This window comes from Candoia aspera, chromosome 2 (genome assembly GCF_035149785.1).
Source record: "Candoia aspera isolate rCanAsp1 chromosome 2, rCanAsp1.hap2, whole genome shotgun sequence".
NCBI classification, from domain to species: Eukaryota; Metazoa; Chordata; class Lepidosauria; order Squamata; family Boidae; genus Candoia; species Candoia aspera.
The window spans coordinates 241,470,361-241,490,549 of NC_086154.1; the positions used below are offsets into that span (position 1 = coordinate 241,470,361).

Consider the following 20,189-nt stretch of genomic DNA (forward strand, 5'->3'; position numbering starts at 1 on the left):
GAAAGGAAGTTTGAGTGAAATGCATACTGAATGGAGCTAGGAATGTTAAAGTTGGAATGTTGGAATTAGAAAGTATAAAAGAGGAAATGAAAGTGAGATTAGGAGATGCGTATTAAGCAGAGGTGCAGCTGAGAGAATTTGGGGTTTTATGTTGGCTGAAGGGCTACAGAACTGAAGTCTGCTGGGGAAGCGGTGATCATGGAGGCTTCCAAAGGTAGGAGCAACAAGAACAGTGGCAATGGCAAGATACAAACCCAATGGTGTTGTGCCTTAGTGGATCAGCATGGGTTGTTAATGCATTGCTGGGATCCCTGGGGTGAGAGGCTTGGAGTCTCTGAAGTCTACAGCTGCCATGGTCAGGACTACCTAAGACAGCAACCATCAGTACAAGTGACAGCTCTGGCTGGAAGGTGGCCATCATTAGAGGTTCTCCTGGTGTGTGCACAACCTTGAGGCCAAAGCTGGTCAGTGGAGAAAGAGTGGAATTATGGAGGGAATTCTCCTCCCAGAACGGTTGGCAATGTTTCACTGAGTATGACCACAGAACTGATAAAGAGCTGCAGCTGTTGCTGGCTAAAGATAGTATGGGATTGCTAGAGTGGGGGAAGAAAGATTGGAGGCGTTATTGGAGCTGTTCTCCGGTGGAGGATTAAGTTTGGTTGTGAAATAAGGTCCCCTGGAGTGAAAGCCTGGGAGGTGTTGTCCTCATAGACCAGGGTGAGAGCGGGGTTTGTTGGGGAGGTTGAGTGAAGGGTGTGAGGATTGCTTAGTTGTGAAGGCAGAGTATGTGGGTGGCCGCTGAGTGATGTCCCATTGCCTCATTTCTAGGCTGACCATACATCCCGTTTTGAACGGGACAGTCCCGTTTTTTTAACATTTCCCAACCGTCCCGTCGTTTTAATATAAATGTCAGTTTTGTCCCGTTTTTTAAAGAACGTTGGAGCTGTTATTGGGAAAAGTGGGAAAAAATTGAAATTGAAAAGGAGGCTGACTCGGCAGTAGTTCTCAATCCAGTGGGAAACCTAGAGTGGGAACCTCGGGAACAGCTGATCGGTGGTGAGCAAGAGGAAGAGTTGCTGCCGCCAGTCAGTGCAGTGGAAGACGGTTGGAAAAGTGTGCCCAGCAGAAAAGAAGCCATTTGGCTCTCAGGCCAAAATGGCGGGAAGAAAATAAAATAAAAGGGTGCGCCAGAGAAGAACAGGTTGTCGGGGACAACCGTTCACTAGACTTCTCCGTTCCTGTCCTCCCGTCCCAGCTCACGGCCACCCTCGGCCATCCTGCACTTCTCCAGCCTCCTGCCGCCTCGTTCCTGTGCTCCTGTCCTAGCTCATCTCAGCCCCCCGCTGCCCTAAGCCCTCTGCCACCTTCAGCCCTCCTGCAACCTCTCTGCCCAACACCACCCCTGCACCAGCCTCTCCGGACCCAACCATTGCCGCACTTCCCCCTCCTGCACCTTCCCAGCTTACTGTCGATAACTTTTTTTATCATCATTTTCGTGAATACGGAATATTACTTAAGTTTAACCCTGTCCCGTTTTGCCATCCCAATGTCCCGTTTTTGTCTCAAGGAAATATGGTCAACCTACTCATTTCAGAAGCCAGGGTGCCAGGCCTTTGAGCACCTGGTGAATGTTTTGCACATGCGGTTGAATATCTCTATGAAACTGCTAGAGGAAGTCATCTGCCAACACAGGGTGAGGTACCATCAATATGCAGATGATACCCAATCATACAAGACCAAGACCAGCTGACTAATCCCCATCCCTCAATATCAAATAACTGTGCCTAACTTTTGAACAATACTAAATAAGTTTAGTATTATATAGGATATATAATATAAACAATATAGGATCAATATTAAATAGATCCTATTTTATTTTTACTTACTTCTATCTTAGATTTTTAGCTTTATGCCTTAGTTTTAGACTAATATTCTGTCTTTTTGGTCCTAGAGATGTAGCTTACAGTGGTAGCAATAATGACAGTAGTATTATGTATTATTCTTTTAGCTTGTGTTTTATGTTTGGTCCTCCTTTTTTACTTTTGAACAGTAAATACTGTTCCCTGTTTTACTGCTATGGTCTTTACTGCTAAGGTCTTAGTAAATGACACTAACAAGCCAGTCTTGTTAGTTTGTTAATTGTTTCATTCTATACTGGTCTTTGACTGAAATGAAATTTGATTGATCGATACCCAATCAAGACAGGACTGAGATGCTATTGAGGTTTTCTTCCAGTGACCAGAGACTGTTAGGAACTAAGTGGGAATGTGCAAAACATTCACAAAGCAGTCAGTGCAAGCAAAGACCCCTCATCCAAGTGTTAAAGCAGCAGGGTCCTCTGGAAGGCTTAGCATGGCTGCTTCAGAGGCTTTCCCCAATTGTCCACCTAGGAGTACAAGCACACAGACCACTTCTACTGGGATGGCTGGCAAAGCAAAGTTGTGGTGGCGCCAGGCACAGCATGCATTTGAAGCACTGTCTTTGCACAGCTCTTGTAGCTTATAGGGTGGTTGGGAATTCCTCTTGAAGCCGGATATGACATCTTTCCTTGGCCTGCTGTCTCTGTCCTGAGCGAAGTTTGGGGTTGAGAGACTCAAAAGACCTGCCAGGGCTTGCTCTTGGCTAAAGTTCTGAGAGACATCAAAGAGGAGTCATTCTTTTCTGACTGCAAAGTAGCTGTTAAAAGTCTAGGTTTCCCCAGATTAAAAAAAAAAGAGGGCATGTAAAAGAAGTGTATCTCCTTCTCTGCTCCCCACCCTCGGCTTTGAAAGAGGTAGGGCCACCAGCTCTGGGCTGCAATCTTCCAGACAATCAGCAGCAAAGGTGTATCTGTGGCTGCTTTGTAGTGGTAATCAAGATGTTTTGCGGCCATATGAAGAGTGTTGTTAGCAAATTGTGGGGCAAGAGTTTTTGCTGTTTTTGCTTGTTTTGTTTTGTTTTGTTGCAAAGCAAGAACAAAAGTCTTCCCAACTGCTGCTCTCTTGAAGAAAAAAACCTGAGTCCCTGCAACTGCTTTTAAGTGCATTAGGGGAAAAAACACTAGAGATACAATCATAACTCTCCTTGGTCAGGTCTTTCTGGCCCTTGGTGATATGCAGATCTTTATCTCTTCTGTAATCTCGCTGTGTGATAATGACTATTACTTAGCAGACCTGTGTTAGCCCTGTTTGAAGTGCTTGGAATTTGGGTAATGACCATTTACTACTTCCACATGCTTAAAACATATCAAATTCATTGTCACTGTGGATCTATTCTGCCTGTCTTCTTCAAAGCCCACCTATGACAGATTTATGGCATATGTGTCAGTGTTACAGATTTAACTCTTTGGCATTTGTGTGTGACCTGTTTCAGCTAGGGTTTCCTTGTTTGGAAAAATACTTGCAAAATCTGTGCATATGTCTGGCCATCTTCTATGCTCGTACCCACTGTGTGCACAGTGAAGAAACTCACCTAATTATATGTGATGCTCCACACCAACTTCTAAACAATCTTCTGTTGAAATGGGAGGTTGGATACAAGTTATTATTTGTCCAGAACAGCAGGGTCAAAGAATGGCTTATTGAGAAGGATGCATAGCATGCTTCCTTCAAGGAAGATGGCATCTTCCTTCTTCCAAAGATACATTAGCCACTGCCCAGACCCAGTTTCCTGTTACCTCCCTGGCAGTTGTCACCAAGTAGGGCAGGAATGATAGAGCTGACAGCACAGAGGAGCCTGACCTCGAAGCAATCCCAGATAACCTCACAAGATGGTACGTCTGTCATCTTGATAGGTGTTGGCCCTCCCAGGCAAACCAGACAGGAAACTCGATGAGATGAGCTAATTCTACTTTATTAGTTAGGCTACATTAACAGAAACTTGCAAGTCTGAAAGTGCAAATATCCCGCCCTCCCTATTTACTGCCTGAGTAATCTGGGTAGGTCCTTCCTAAGTTCCTTACTCTGTTGCAGGCGCCTTTCTCTTTTATCTGGGCGGCATCTCCTCCCCGGCCAATCAAGGTCACCCTCACATTACATCACAATAGGATTTAAACATAACTAAGTTGTATGCTATGCTTTTATGTTTTGCTAGGTAATTCTGTTTTCTGTTGTGACAATAGTTTGTGGGGCTTCCCCATGATGCTTTAAGAGTCCCTCTTAGGATATCTTCCTTTCTATGAATAGCACATGCTTGTTAACTTCTTTTCTGTTGGAATGAAAGTCTCGAAGATATGACCTACTGTGATGTTGTAAACAAAAGTGATCTCTGTGCAATACTACTCCCTCTTTAAAGGGCTTTCTGACCTGGAAAACACAATGGAAAAAATTATTCTCCTCATCTCTGCTTAAAATGTTGTTAGCCAACAGTTTTCTTACTGTTAATAATTAAAAATACCAGTGTAAAAACCACTTCAAAGGAGCTTGGGTACATTATTACAGATTGAGAAAACATGTTATGAATAGTACTTCCTTCTAAGGGCTGAGTGGATGATAAGTTACCATTAAACTTAACTCAAACTCACAGGATACATCTTTGATTTTCCTCCACATTAGGAAGACCTCAACTGCTAACTGATCAAGTAATAAATGAAGGTTTTGTGGACTCCTCTAAAAATGAGGCACAGTTATGCTATATGTGAGATCAGACATGCGGCCTATTGGACAGGCCAGTCAGAACTATGACAGGTGCATTAGCTAAAATATTGGAAAATATTTTTGTTGCTCTTCAAGGGCATCTTACATAACTGATAACTTTTGGGAATCTCATAAATTCTAGCACTCTCCCATGGATTTCCCATCTGTCTAAAACATTTGCGTATATCTCCAAGTGTTCAGTCATGTGGGACCCACCTATGTCTTTTACCATGCATTCTGTAGAAATCTGCTATTTACTGAATTCTCATTGGCCCTGTCTTTACAACCTGCTTGTCCCAATAAGGTCATGTTTTCTTACTGGTAGTTCTGGCAACACATACTGACTAAATCAAAAACTGTTGGTTTGGGAGATAGTGGAATTCCACCTACTACAGACAAGATGTCCCTAGTATTGCATATTCCTTTGTACCAGGAGACTACTGCTAAGGCTTAATTACATCACTGGCCCTCCTCATTGATCGGGCAGGTAGCAAACTGTGTGGAGCAAAAGAGAAAAAAATCAGGCAGAATATTACTTGCAGCCTACCAAGGGCAGTTAGCACAACTGCCATAACAGGTTTCATAATTTGACAGTGTGAAATGGAGTTCAAGACCCATCTGGAGATTGTAGAGGGATCCAAAGATTCCAAAATCTGGTCCTAATGTGAATCTAAGTAGCTGTGCATGTACATCTATTCAGAACCAGTGGGGAACAGTTTTCGAAGCAGCTGAGAGACTTGCAAAAGATGTGGCTCACATTTCCATGTGTAGCAAAGCACCATATTCAAATGCTTTATACAGCCCTACTGTAGCGTCTAGCATCCCAGGAGAATCTCACCTGCATCAGGAGGGCCTCTTGGCTAAGGCAGCAGCAGTAGGTATGGCTTGGCCACTATAGGCTGTGTTTTAGAGATATTGTCATGTTCACTGTTTCAATGTGCACTGTACATCATACCGTTTCACACGCCATGGTGCTGACGCGCGTTTCTGTTGGGAGGGAGCTGCTGTGAAACCTTGTGCCAAGCTCTGTATCTATGTTCATTTCAATGGAATGTGTTTGGGTTATGTGCTCTGCTCAAGGACTTTTCCTGCGGACCATCAGAAGCCGTTAGGAGCACCTGGGATTGTGAGCCTGGGAAGATTCTACAGGGGGAGGGATTTTGTTTGTACCAAGGGTTTTTTAGTTTGCATTTGGCGCACTTTCTCCATTCTCAGCTTTCTTTGTGATCCTGCATACTATTCTTTAATAAATCAGATATCTTTATGATCCTGTTTATGAGTCTGATGGTGTTTTAGAATAGGCAATCCTTATATAAAGCTGAGAATCACTAAAGTTGTACCATTAGCTCCTACCAAGATTAGTTTCTTGTGAGGAAAAACAGTTAATGATGGCCGAATCCAAGCTCACGACTGAGAAACTTGAGGAGCCAACTGGCTTGATGCCCGAGTCAACGGTCAGGAGCGGAGAACTGAGCCTCACCCCAGAACCTTCAGGTTTCTGGCAGGATTCGAGTTCCAGCCCTGAGGTAGAGGAATCCAACGATGGGAGAGCACCAGAGCAACTGGCACCCAGTGAATCGCCCGCAGAGTTGATCACCTGGGACGAAATGGGAGAACCCCAGCCAGGGACGTCCCAGGCGTCCTGGAAGTATTGGTTCCCGCTGACCCCAAACGTAGAATCTACCACGGTATCAGAAGGGAGACAGCCTAACGCGCGAGAGAGGGAGGAAGGAATCTCAAACCCCTGAAAGGCTAAGAGTGGTAGAGGCCAAATTAGAATTGATGGAGTACATGCTAAAAAACCTGTCTCTGTCATGCGGGGGGGGGGGGGGGCAGCCGAGACGCGAAGGACATTCCAGCTCCATGCAGTCATCCTCCATCCCCTCACCCGGACCGCCAGCGGAGCGGGGCTGGAGACGGCGCCAGGATGAATCTCCACCCCGCAGAGTTCGACCATCAGTGTCCCCACCCTGAGGAGGAAGAACTACTGTAACCTGGGGCCCAACCACTCAAGCAGCTGCTAATTCAGCTCCAACAAGAGCGGGGCTGAAAGACTTTTCTGTCAAGTTTGATGGGGATCCAACTAAGTTGTCTTTCTTTCTCACTAATGCTAAAAGTTATATGAGGCAGTTTGGAACATGCTTCCCTTCCGAAGAGGCTAAAATAACTGCCATTGCCACCAAGCTGAAGGGACGAATGGCTGACTGGTATGTTCAATTAAGTGAGGGTGACTCCCCTGAGCTTGAGGATTTTGAGGAATTCATGTGGGCGTTAAAGCTGCATTTTGAAGATCCTCTAGCCAAGGCAAGGGCTAAAAAGGCACTGAAGGATCTTACCCAGGGCCAACTGTCTGTAGCTGATTATGCCCTGGAGTTTAAGGCTTTAGCTGGGAAAATCCCCGACTGGTCTCAGTCAACCTTAATAGAATGGTTTAAAGAGGGACTCAACAGGGACGTCCTGTGGTGGGCGTTGTGTAGAGACGACCCAGAGACATTGTACGAATGGATCTGTCTGGCCGGCAAAGCTGAGCACGCCCAGCATACCTACATGCAAACCAAACGACCTGAAAGACAACCAGCCACCATGAGGGGACCCCGAAGTGCCGCAACTGCTACCCGGCCAGGCTATAGAGCCTGGGAAGAGGAGAGAGATTGGCGCTATGCGAGGGGTCAGTGTCTCCGATGCGGAAAGGAAGGGCATCGAGCAGTTGATTGCCCAAAAGCCAAGGCTGGAGACCAAGCGGGCAAGCTGCCAGCCAAATTGCCGCCCCCCTCACGGTGGATGACAGCAGCCAAGGGGACAGCCGACACTGAAGAAGTACTCTACTTCTCGGGAGAGGCTGAAGACAACTCTAAAGAGCCGGCGGGAAACGCCAGCCACCTGCCATGAAGAGCGCCTGCGGGCAGGTGGAGGAGGATGGGCACGAGGATGCTATGGTGAGTGCTGACTGTCCCACTCTAACCGTGAAAGTGAAATTGGGCTCCCGCACAAAGACTATGGAGGTCTGGGCTTTAGTTGACTCTGGGTGTTCCAGGTGTCTGATTCACCCTGATCTGGTTGCTGCTTTGGACCTGCCTAGCTTCCCCCTCCAGCAGCCTTTGATCTTCACACAGTTGGATGGTTCAATGGCGGGGGGGGGGGGTGACCCATTTCACTGGAACTGTCGCAATGCAAATGGGCAGCCACCGTGAGACTTTAAAATTTATAGTAGTACCTATTGGCAACCCCTTGGTAATTCTGGGGATTCCCTGGTTGACCTATCGAAGCCCACATATAAATTGGGAACACAGAACTCTGACTTTTAAGGATGGGTTTTACCAAGCCCCTACCGTGGAGAGGGCTTCAAGCGCAGGGGTTGGAAGGGCTACAATTGCCACGCTGCGCCCTAGTTTGGCACGTTTAGAAGGCTTGCCTGATCGATACCAAGATTTTGCAGACGTCTTTGGAGAAATGGAAGCAGATCAGCTACCCCCCCCCCCCCATCGAAAAGCTGACTGTGCAATAGAGTTGGTTCCCAACACTCAATTACCCAAGCCAAAAATTTATCCAATGACTCAGAAGGAGCTTGGGGCATTACGGGGCTTTATCGACAAAAATCTGTCAAGGGGGTTTATCGAACCTGCAAATTCCCCAGTTGGGGCCCCTGTGCTATTCCAGGAAAAGAAAGATGGCACGCTTAGACTCTGCACGGACTATCGGGGGTTAAATTCCGTCTCAATCAGCAACAAATATCCTCTGCCACTAATGAAAGACATGTTAGCTCATTTGTCAAAAGGCAAATTTTTCTCCAAGCTCAACCTTCGGGAAGCCTATTTTCGCATCCGCATACGAGCTGGAGACGAGTGGAAAACCACTTTTAATTGTCCACTGGGTTCATTTCAGTACAAAGTCCTCCCTTTTGGGTTAGCAGGGGCGCCCGGAGTCTTCATGCGATTGATTAATTAGGTATTACATGATCATTTGTTTAAAGGGGTCCTGGTTTATTTGGACGATGTGCTCATTTACACTGAATCCGAGGAGGAACACGAACGCCTTCTCAAACAAGTGTTAAGTAAGCTTAGAGATGCCATGCTTTCCAAATGTGAGTTTCACAAAACCCGACTTGACTATCTAGGCAATCTGACAAGGGCATTGAAATGGACCCTGAAAAAATTCAGGCGATTTTAAGTTGGGAACGTCCCCGCACCCGGAGGCAATTGCAAAGTTTCCTAGGGTTCAGTAATTATTATCGGCAATTTATGCAGGGGTTTGCTGAGATTGCTTTGCCCCTTACTGACTTGCTACGTACCAAGGGTTTGGGGGAGATGTATAAGGTAAAACACCCTGGGGCAGTGCTGAATTGGACGCCTGAATGCCAGGCAGCATTCGAGAAGTTAAAAACCTTCTTCACTGCTGAGCCTATTTTGCAGCACTCCGATCCTGAACGCCCCTTTGTGGTCCAAGTTGATGCTTCTGACTCCTCAGTGGGGGCTATATTGTTACAGAGAGATTCTGAAAATCACTTGAAACCCTGCGCTTATTTGTCCAGAAAATTTTCTGAAACTGAGCGCCGGTGGCATGTTTGGGAAAAAGAGGCTTTTGCTGTAAAAGCCACTTTGGAAGCCTGGCGTCACCTCCTGGAAGGCGCTAAATGCCCTTTCGAGGTTTGGACTGATCACAGGAATTTGGAAGCCCTCCGCACCCCCCAGCATCTCAGTCCTAAACAAATTCACTGGGCTCAATTTTTCAATCACTTTAACTTCCAGTTAAAATTTATTCCGGGAAAGAAAAACTTTCTGGCCGATGCTTTGTCACGGTTTACCTCAGGACTCTGACCACGTGGCAGATATAGTAGGGACTGTTCTCACTGAACCACAACTGGGCTTGGTTGCCGTCACTCGGAGCCAGACCTGTGCGCAGGCAACCCCGCCCCCAGCCCCATCTGGGAGGCGGAAAATGCAAGTTCCTTGTCAGTTACAGAAGGACTTTCTCCAGGCGCTGAAATCTGACACTTGGTTGCTAGCTAATAAAGACAATGTTTCTTTTGAAAACGGTCTGGCATGGGTGGAACACCGCCTTTATGTGCCTGAAACTTTAAGAGCTGATGTTTTGCAGCGTTCCCATGATGACAAACTTGCTGGACACTTTGGTTTTGTCAAAACCTTGCATTTGGTTCGCCATCAATTTTGGTGGCCAACCTTAAGATGTGATGTAAAAGACTATGTTGCTTCCTGTCCTGTTTGTGCCATGTCAAAGCGTAAAGGAGGTAAACCGCAGGGGCTTCTACAGCCTGTGGCCAGCCCATCCCATCCCCGGGATGAGATTCCTATGGACTTTATTGTGGATTTACCCCCCAGTCAGAAGAAGACTGTCATTTGGGTTGTAAAGTATTTTTTCTCAAAACAAGCCCATTTCATTCCATGTGCGTCCATCCCATCGGCCCCGCAATTGGCCTGCCTATTTCTCATCCACATTTACCATCTCCATGGTAGCCCCTCCTGTTTGGTCAGCAACCACAGGACACAGTTCACTTCCCAGTTTTGGAAATCATTTTTAAATTGATTGGCACCAAACAGGCGCTGTCCACAGCGTCGCATCCTGAGACTGACGGATCTACTGAGGTTTTGAACTCTGCCCTTGAACAATTCCTTAGAGCATACATAAATTACCATCAGGACAATTGGGTGGACTTGCTGCTTTTTGCTGAAGCGGCTTACAACAATGCTGTCCATCAGAGCACCAGGCAAACCCCTTTTCGGGTGGTTTCTGGTCATGGCTTTGTTCCCATCCCTGAGCTGCCACAAACCCCTCCCCAATCCTGTTCTGCCTCTGACTGGGCTGTTAAGTTGGCTGATTCCTGGCCGGTGATTCAACAGGCTTTGGCTGATGCCCAGGCTGCTTACAAGTTTCAAGCTGATAAACATTCTTTGCAACACGATTTCAAAATTGGGGATCAAGTGTATCTTTCTACCAAATTCATCAAGTCCCCACAGCCCTCTAAAAAACTTGCTCCCAAGTTCATTGATCCTTTCCCTATTGTTGGTCTTATCAATCCAGTTACTGTTAAGTTGGACCTGCCTCACAATTTGAAATGCTTGCACCCTGTTTTCCATTGCAGCCTACTCAAGCCTGTCCACCTCTCTTCCCACTGGCATTCCCAACCTCCTCCTCCTGCTCCGATCATGATTGACGGGCAACAGCACTTTGAAGTCAAGGAGGTCGTTGATTCTCGCAAACTTCGAGGCACCCTCCAGTACCTGATCTGCTGGAAACACTTTCCTCATCCTGAATGGGTGCCTGCTCGCCACGTTAATGCTCCTGATTTAGTTAACCGTTTCCACTTAGCTTACCCTTTGAAGCCTGCCGCTTAATGTTTTCTTCCTTTTGGGGGGCAGTATGTCATGTTCACTGTTTCAATGTGCACTGTACATCGTAATGTTTCACACACCATGGTGCTGACGCGCGTTTCTGTTGGGAGGGAGCTGCTGTAAAACCTTGTGCCAAGCTCTGTATCTATGTTCATTTCAATGGAATGTGTTTGGGTTATGTGCTCTGCTCAAGGACTTTTCCCGCGGACCATCAGAAGCCGTTAGGAGCACCTGGGATTGTGAGCCTGGGAAGATTCTACGGGGGGAGGGATTTTGTTTGTACCAAGGGTTTTTTAGTTTGCATTTGGCGCGTTTTTCCATTCTCAGCTTTCTTTGTGATCCTGCATACTATTCTTTAATAAATCAGATATCTTTATGATCCTGTTTATGAGTCTGATGGTGTTTTAGAATAGGCAATCCTTACAGGTATGTTCTATGCAGACTTTGGCAGTGTTGGCAGTGGAGAGGCCTTTTTCAGCTACTTTCCTCCCATTTTTTTTTCTTGGAAGACTAGCTCTGCAAAATGGGTTGACTGGATTTAAATGTCCCCATTGGAAAACTGTTTTTTTTTTTCCCTAAAGAAAAGTTTAAGGTGGAGTTAGTTCAATCTTGTGCCTAAATTTGGATCAAAGTAAGACCTCGTTGTGTTTGTTGACCAAGTCAACCATTTTTTGTTATTACCTCCAAGCATTTAAACGTTTTCAGAGAATAGAGCATGAGATTTGCAAACATTCAATAAAGCCTACATGAGTCTATAGAAATAAAGGTGTGTGTGTGTTTGCATGTTAAGAGCAGAAAAGAAAATTGAAGAAATGTAAAGAAGGGATTGGTGATTCTGGTATTTAAATTTTCCATTCGGGCCAACTGTTATGCGTCAATCCTTTTTCTCTCTGCTGCCTTCATTCCACTGAGGATCATAAACATGCCAGATGATTAGATCTTAGCCCAGCAAAGAAAAAAACAGGACTAGGGTTCAAAGAGCCCTATTAGGTGACTTCAAAATGTGGTCTGGGCAACTTTTTACCATGGTTTGGGGCCCAGTTCATTAAAGGACTTCCCTGTGTGAAAGATCATCTGTTATGAACATAAAAATGCTGCCTCAGTATCTTTTCTCTGCCTGCCCTCATAACGAGGTATCTTTAGCATAATATATAACCTATACGTAAAACTGCAGAATTGCAACTAAGCTATCAGTAAACTCTTATGCACCATCCCTCTTTATTTCAGCAGGGATTGTATTTGGCAGAATTATCCATCACATATGTCACTGTACAAGATAGGGGTTATGAGTTAGATGATCACTTCAAGGTTAAAAAGCCCCTTTGACTATATTCTATGGCCATGGCTTTAAACATGAACTGCAAGCATCTGACTTTTATTTAGTGTATATGGTAAAAAAAGAGGCTAAAGCTACAGTGGGTATTTTCTATGAAAAGTTTAAAGCTTAAGAACAATCTGATTATCTCACAGCCTTTGTCTGAAGGCTTTGTTACTCCTGTAGGCATGCATCTTCTGCTTTGTTCTTTCATTCAGTAGTTCTTTGTAAGTATCAAAACAAAACATGATGCCTGGCCTGCATTTTATGAGCTCTTAAGCCAAGACTGTGAGAACAGATCTCATTACAGAGTATAATTCCATGGAAACAGATAGCAAGGAGCAGCATTGTAGTGGAAAATTTTGCTGTGGTGGTGTACATCATGACAACCAGGTGCTAAGAAGTCTCAAAAAAAAAAAAAATCAGTGTTCTGTTGAGGCAACTGACTGTGTACATTCTACATCCAGAGGACTGTACAGTGTCTGTGAAAAAAACTGGAGAAAATGGCTAGCAATAATTAGTTATTTTTTTGGTCAGATCTTCTAGAACTATTCAATAGCGGTTCCGAAAACCCTTTTAAGTTTTCTGGCTGTGATGTTTATAAATGCTTTTAGATAGCAAATGTTTCTCTTCTTGGAAAGATATTAAATAGACCCATGAGCCTTTCTGAAAAATGGATGAAGTGGAGTGAGGGTTGCATTTCAACTTTCAATGAAAAAGTGCTGGATCAAAAGTGAGGAGCAGTTTACTTAGTATGTTTGTGGCAAAAATCTTACCTTTAATTATTGGTGAAAGGATCACTACGTTCCCTAAGCATATCTTGAGGGAATCTATGGGAGGTTATTTTAAATTAATAAAAGAACTTTTAAATGTAGCCTGTAAAATGCAACATGCAGCGTATAATATAAATAACTACCTTTGGAATACAGTAGAGAAATTAAATGGCTCTGTTGTAAATTTATAAACAAGTCATTTGTCTCAATCCTTTTGCTCAGAGCCAGCAAGCTTAGAAGTGCCTTGGCACTGATGTCTCCATGACCAGCATCTTTCGAACTCCCACTCTGCTGTAACCACTTAACCCCTTGTGACCCTAATCCTCCCCTGCACTTGACAACAACCCAAAAACTTGCACAAAGTTCATCAGGGAGCACTGCTGTAGTACTTTTGGAGGAAGAAAAATCCACTGGAAACATCCTGATTGTTGGAAAAACTGAAATATAACTTAATTTTACTTGGTTCTCCTCAGTGTATTTTTTATTAACACAAATTTATATGCCACTCCACTCTAAAGAGATTCTAATGTATGGATTTATTTATTATTTAAATTGATATCACCGCCCATCTCCCCCAACGGGGGACTCATTAGCTACCTGATACTTGCAATTATTTCCACCTTGAAACATTTAATTTAATCTTAGTTTAATTAACAGCTTCTGAAAGAGGGTGGGACTTGGTGGTAACATGGATATAGGGTTACAGGTTACTTGTGGATAAAGGAAACTAACCTGGTGTGAAATTATAGAATCTTCAGTTTAATAAGATATTTTGTGTAAACGTAAAAAAGGGACTTTCTGAAGCTTTAGGATATGAGATTTTGTAAACTGCCTAATCTGAAATATTAGATTAGATTGGGCATGAATGGCATATAGATTTTGGAATAGAGAATAAAAATATTTTGCATTTCCCTCAATATAGAGCTCTGATCTCAGAGAAGGAAATCCGTAGCCATTTTGCAACAGAAAGAGCCAAAAGGAGATGCACCCTGAGAAACCATAAATATGCTGGATCCAATCCCTCCCCAACCTTAGCAGAACCCATACCACTTCATTTACCTTAGTCCTGAATGTAACAGATTTATTCCCTCATTAATTTCATAACTTTTTTTAACAACTGCAAGAGAGAGCGCGCGCAGCAAATGCTGTTACTCCTTCATTTCTCCCAGGAGCCTGGCAAGGCACTGAGTATATTAGTGCCTCTAACATATGGAAATAAAATCCATGAATAAACATTAAACCTGAGTTTCCTGTTTTGCCATCTCAGTTCAGAGTTCTGCTTTATGAAACCATTTCTACTTCAGGGAGGTTATATCACGTTTTAACCATTCATTCAATTTTGACATGTTGGCAAGCAGGATGAAATCCTACCAGCTACCACCTAGATCCCAGGCACTCGACTGGTGTTGTATATGAACCACAAGCTTCTAAAGGACTGTCTGAAGGTTCCACCTTTGCTCCCACACATAACCACATATACCACCTTCCCTCCTGTGTGTGTAATGTCGCTCTGCCAACTACAGCAATTGCCTGTGTGTGGAAACCATATTAGCCAAGTAATGCATTTTTCAGTGTCTTCAGTGGAATTCCTAAACTGGAAAAAAGGATGCATGCCAGAAGAGTATTGCCAGCCTGCTTTTTTTAGACCACCAGAATAACTCCTGGCTCTACTTCTCATTGGAAATAAACGGTTTACATTAGTGTAACAGTCACAGTCACAAAAAGGCCTAGAGAAAACTGTTTGGCTTGGAACACTACTATGCAATTTTACTCTGTGGGACTTCATACCTGCCTTTGCTGTCAAATTCCTGCATTCATCTTTGAAGAATATGCCTGCAGAATGTCTTAAACTTCAATCATGCAAACTTTTAAGAACAATCATACCTGTAGTACAGCTTCAGTCTATGAAAAACTTGCCTGGTTTAAAAATTGCTCCATATAGCATTAAACTTCAATCTTTTTATAGCACTGACACAGATGAGTACCAAAAGGGTGATGTAATCTCTAGTCTCAAAAACTCATTGGATATTCTCCAAATATTTAACTCTGGAAACTAGCAACCACTGTCTACATTGAGCATAGTCTGTGTGTACGTATTCATTCAGATGGATCTGATGTTTCTAGCAGGCAGACAGCTTTTCAAGTTTATCTTTGGAAGTGCACATGCAGCTTGCAGTTCATAGCATTATGTGACTTTAGATACTGTTTTGCTTCTGATAATATTTTTCATGGTTATGCCTGGAACACCATATAATCATTTGTCGAATAGTTTTAGTGTACGGGGATATAGATAAATCACTTGCCAAGGTATACCTACATCTCTGTGCTTCTCCCTTATGGATCGTAAGGAAGGAGGGTCTGAACAGGTCAGTTCTAGGCCACAGTGAATACTCCCTAGGGGGAAGGAGCACTTTTGTGATGGTCTTGAAGAAGGCAAGTGGAAGCTCTTTTGGAAAATGCCATCTCTGGTCCTGCTCGTTACTGCAGCTGTCTTGTGACTAACATTCCCAAACTCTAACCCAAGATAAGACATTAGATACCTCAGAATATTAGTAAGGAGATGCTTTTTCAGTGACTGCCAAAGAAATTGTTGTTGAATTGATTGTGTCCCAATTCAGGTATAAGGCAACCATAATGACACCTGTAACCTATTATTAAACACTGCACGACGTGAATTTAAAAATGGGCAACACTTTATACATACATATCATTTTAAAAGGCCAATAGAAAGGACAGCTGTAAAAATATCAAGCACAACATTGAATATAAAGAAACTGCATTCAAATTAAGTTGTCTCTATGCTTATCTTAGCAAGGTGATCTACCCCCTCCTGTAACACCAGTATCCATTACTATCCATTAATTGATTGTATTTTCTACAACAAATGATGTTTTAAGTTTAGACAAATCTTCCTTTCCCTTGCTGAAAGTGTCTTTTTGGTTTTAGCTTTATCTTCAGGCCAGAATGAAAGGTGACTGGGCAAGACTTTTGCGTCCCACAGTCCAGTTTGGACTTATTTCTGCATCTATCTACGTGGGCCTCTCCCGCGTTTCTGATTACAAACATCACTGGAGCGATGTGTTGACTGGACTCATCCAGGGAGCACTGGTAGCAGCACTCATCGTAAGTCTATAACAACTTTGTTTCTGCCTTTTGATCGGTTCCATTTTCAAATAAGCTGATTTGACTCACAATCTTTCAACTGAAGTAAACCACAAAGGGGACTTCATATATACTTAAACCAGTTTAGTGTGTCATAGCTTCACTACAATAGGGAAAAGATGATGTGAAATTTGGCATATGCTGAATACTGTAGAACAAAGCAGCCTTTTACCACATTACACTACCCCCTGTATCAGCCCCTTTTCTCCTTCCTCCTCTGTAAATCAGTTGTTGGGTATCAGCCACCATTTCTAAAGAGAGTCCTCCGTCCACAGCAGAGGTTGATGGCCACAGAGGAAAGTAACAATAGTTAAGTACTATTCCATCTGCTGGTGCCTAATACTATTGTGTCTCTACAGGTTGTGTATGTCTCAGATTTCTTCAAAGAGAGAGGCCGTACGTTTAAACAGAAGGAGGAAGAAGATTCACATACAACTCTACATGAGACACCTACCAATGGAAATCACTATGGCAGTAATCATCAGCCATGATAGGTTCAAGAGCTATTATCCTGTGGAATCTTCTGCTGTTTAAAAGGAAAATTTCACAAATATTTCTGGTCTATGTGAAAAACATAAATAAAGTAAATGCCTTTTGAAGGGACTGCCGCTGCTATACCTCTTGGATGCTCACTTTACATGTATATAGTTAACAACAATGTATCTAAAAACCTCAAATTTCTATTGGATCAAGCGTATGCTTTATAAACACAGCATCCTGGCTATTTTTTAAATTAAAATAATGTGTGATACTCATATACAAACAGCAACAGAACACATTCAGAGTAAGAATTTGTCTTGCTTGGGAAGAGGAAGCACTGGTCATTTTAGTGGCTCTTTCTTGGAGCTACTGCTGCAGAATGAATGCTGTTGAGACACCACTATAGGAACGCACTTCTTATAGGTAAAGACTTGCAGCAAACACAATGTCTCTCTTGATTTTTGTAATTCCTGTTGAGAATAGAAAAAGGAAATAATATCCAATCTTAAGGGCATAGTCGTACCCAGATAACTACCTGCTCATACTAATAAGATCTACTAAAATGCATATGAAATTAAAGGTCAGTACTGAATTTTCAAAATATGTATTTTCCCCCAGTTTCCACCTCAAGGTATTGCACAGCTCTTTTGACAGTGCTATGGAAACATTAGCGGTCTCTTAGGTAAACCCCCCCCCCTTTTGAACTTCAGCAACAGCAGATTATAACAGGCACGTTCAGTTCAAAAGGGATACTTTTGTGGCCAAGCAATTTTAAATGGCTTGTAAATATATTCTACATTTTAAGATGCACGTATTTATATAATATTGTACATACAAACCTTCTGCAAATTTGTTTTCCAGTTCTGTATTTCCAATGGCCTTTGCTGCTTGGCACATCTGTCTAAGCAATTCTTCTAGCCGCCTCATACATCGAATTATGCTCCCTGAATGAGGAAATAGACATAGAGAGAGGTAGATAGATATTGGTATTAAAGCAGTCAAAATCAAACGAACAAATAAATAAATTCTGGCACGTAAAGAGCCCTTTCTGTGAAGTAAATTATACAGCTGCCTATTCAAAACAGGCCTCTTGCCTCAATTATTATACTTTTTTTGTGGAGCTAATCATGTAAATCAAGCACATTCATTCAGTTCTCTTAATCTGGAGCAAAGAGAAGGCGTGTTACAGAAAGTTAAAAAAGGGCTCTGAAATCCACAGTATTATTTCCTTTATGTAGGATGGCCTCTGGCTAACCATCCCCTGAAATGGTGGCTGCTTTGTGCTCTTTTGGGTATTCCAGACATCCTTCCCTCTCTTACTCTGTGCCACAGGAAGGGAACACAAGAGACTCCATGTACCAGTTTTCAGCATTAACATATGCCACAGATTTATCGTGAAAGCACACCATTTAAAACAGGGAACAAAGAATCTATTTCCCTCCCTCCTACACATTTTCATATTCTGCAATGACACACAATGAAAGAACGTCGTGTTTCAAATGTTCTGGGAATCTTGTGGATGAATATTAGAGCTGTAACAGGTAAAGCAGCCTGGAGGGTATAGATTAAGGCAGGGGTTCCCCCCCCCCATTGATGAAAATTTGAAGAAATGCAGCCCATAATGAACAATTCTATCCGTCTCAAAGATTAAATTTGATTGTTTGATTGCAGATCTAGCAACTCCTTTAAAAAATCACCTGGAGTCAATTATCAGAAGAAACAAATCTGAGCCACATGAGCCTGGGACACTGACCTCTTCTGTACTCTGAGCAAACTATTATTTCAGGAAAGAATAATTCCTGCTGACAAGGTTTGATATGAAAAAGCTATAAAGAACATGTTGACATCTAGGCAACTTTCCTTGTGGTCATAATAGAGCATGTGTTATATCAAATCAGACACCAAATATATTCCATTTGCCAACATATTGAGCCTGTGCTAGACACTGAACCTACAGCTTGTATTTTCCCACCTTCTCTCCAAATCGTCACAATGTCACTAAAACTTCTTCAGTGTACTTTGCTGTGACAGAGAAAAGTGCCTTTCAGTATCACTGCTCACTTTCAGAAGCATTTTTGTTTGCTTATTTGATATATGAAAATAAATATATGCAATTAACATGGATTTAACAACAAATGTTAAGCTACTATCGTCAGTGCCTTGTCTATGTTTCACATAATTTCTACCTTAGCAATGGAAATTGCTATTGTGGGCAGCTTAACAGAATTTAATTATCCCACCCTGCCTAGTGTTCAACCTCAACCAACCTAGCTCATCGTGCAATCCTGGTCTCCCATTTAATAGCAGTTTGCATACTGGAAAACCTTTTATCGCATGGGGAGGGAAAGACGACACTTATACAGCATTTATAAATGCAACTGTTCACAAAATTGCTTGCCTGCTTCACTGCAATCAATAAAACGTGTACCTAACAAAAGTAACTTCAGGCCTCTTTTATTTTTCTCCCCTGGCACTTCTGATCCTTGTCTTTCAATGATGGCATAGTGGTGGGCCATAACATAACAGAAGATGGGCAATTTACTTCTTATATCTAATCCTGGTCTTTCCCTGGGAGTGATTTATAAAGAGGATGTAGATGTTAATCTTATTACAAGAAACATACCAAAATCTGTAATTTTTTCTTGGAACACTGATTTAAACAGCTCACAAGATCTTTTGAATCTACAGAAACTTAGGGATCCTTAGTATTTACAAGGAAATATTCTTACTAATTCTCAAAAAAATAAGATATTATAATTACTCTTGTTTGTGATGGCAAAGACTACAAACAAATCAACTGTCACCCTGGGAAAAGGGCCCCCCGAAACTAGCATACACACGAGAAGGGAAGAAACCTGGGTTTCTATACCTGGGTTCGATGCAGTTATACCAAATTTCAATTGAGCCACAGCCAAGTAATTTATCTGTAAGTGGCATTTACAAAATACATAGAATTTGTCCCTTCCTGTGTTACCACCCTGCAAAGCCCCTCCAGATACCACAGTTATTTTTGCAAAGAAACCTTTGACATTCACTCTGGCTGCAAATGCTTTCAAGGGAACTGTTGCCACAGCAAACAATACATTCAATATTTGCAACGATTGCTAATGCCTGGGAAGGGGGCGGGGGGGAGGAAAGAAGATAGTTTGTCTTGTACAAATCACACAAGGTTTTAAAAGCTAAATGGCCAATAATGCAGTTTGTTTAATTATTCATTCAATGTATACTCTGCTTTTCAGTTCCAATGAGCACTCAAGCCAATTAACAATAATAATAAAAAAGATTTAAAACCAAGTATTACTAATGTATATTTACTTTGCAGTACATACAGAAAAGTCTGGTCTAAAAACTTCTAAAATAATGTTGGATGAGAGATCCAGTACACATAAGAGGCAACAGGGAGAGCGTTACAATAGGGGATTCCACACGCATGGAACAGCTGTCACACATTTCTCACAACTCTGACTCAGAACCCTCGAGCAGAAATTTCAGTGGGAGC

The 20,189-nt window shown here is 42.8% G+C and overlaps 2 protein-coding genes across 4 annotated transcripts in view; one reads left to right on the forward strand and one right to left on the reverse strand.

The window, feature by feature from the left end:
* Window positions 1-19,131, forward strand: part of PLPP1 (phospholipid phosphatase 1) — a 91,279-nt gene extending 72,148 nt beyond the window's left edge. For both annotated transcript variants that reach the window (XM_063295658.1, XM_063295657.1), the window contains exons 5-6: window positions 15,995-16,171; window positions 16,570-19,131. In XM_063295658.1, coding sequence (XP_063151728.1) covers window positions 15,995-16,171; window positions 16,570-16,701 — 309 coding nt within the window. In that variant the 3' untranslated portion in view covers window positions 16,702-19,131. The remainder of the gene's footprint in view (window positions 1-15,994; window positions 16,172-16,569) is intronic.
* Window positions 15,720-20,189, reverse strand: part of MTREX (Mtr4 exosome RNA helicase) — a 44,882-nt gene continuing 40,412 nt past the window's right edge. For both annotated transcript variants that reach the window (XM_063295655.1, XM_063295654.1), the window contains 2 exons: window positions 17,530-17,634; window positions 15,720-17,160 (listed from right to left, as the gene is read on the reverse strand). In XM_063295655.1, coding sequence (XP_063151725.1) covers window positions 17,108-17,160; window positions 17,530-17,634 — 158 coding nt within the window. In that variant the 3' untranslated portion in view covers window positions 15,720-17,107. The remainder of the gene's footprint in view (window positions 17,161-17,529; window positions 17,635-20,189) is intronic.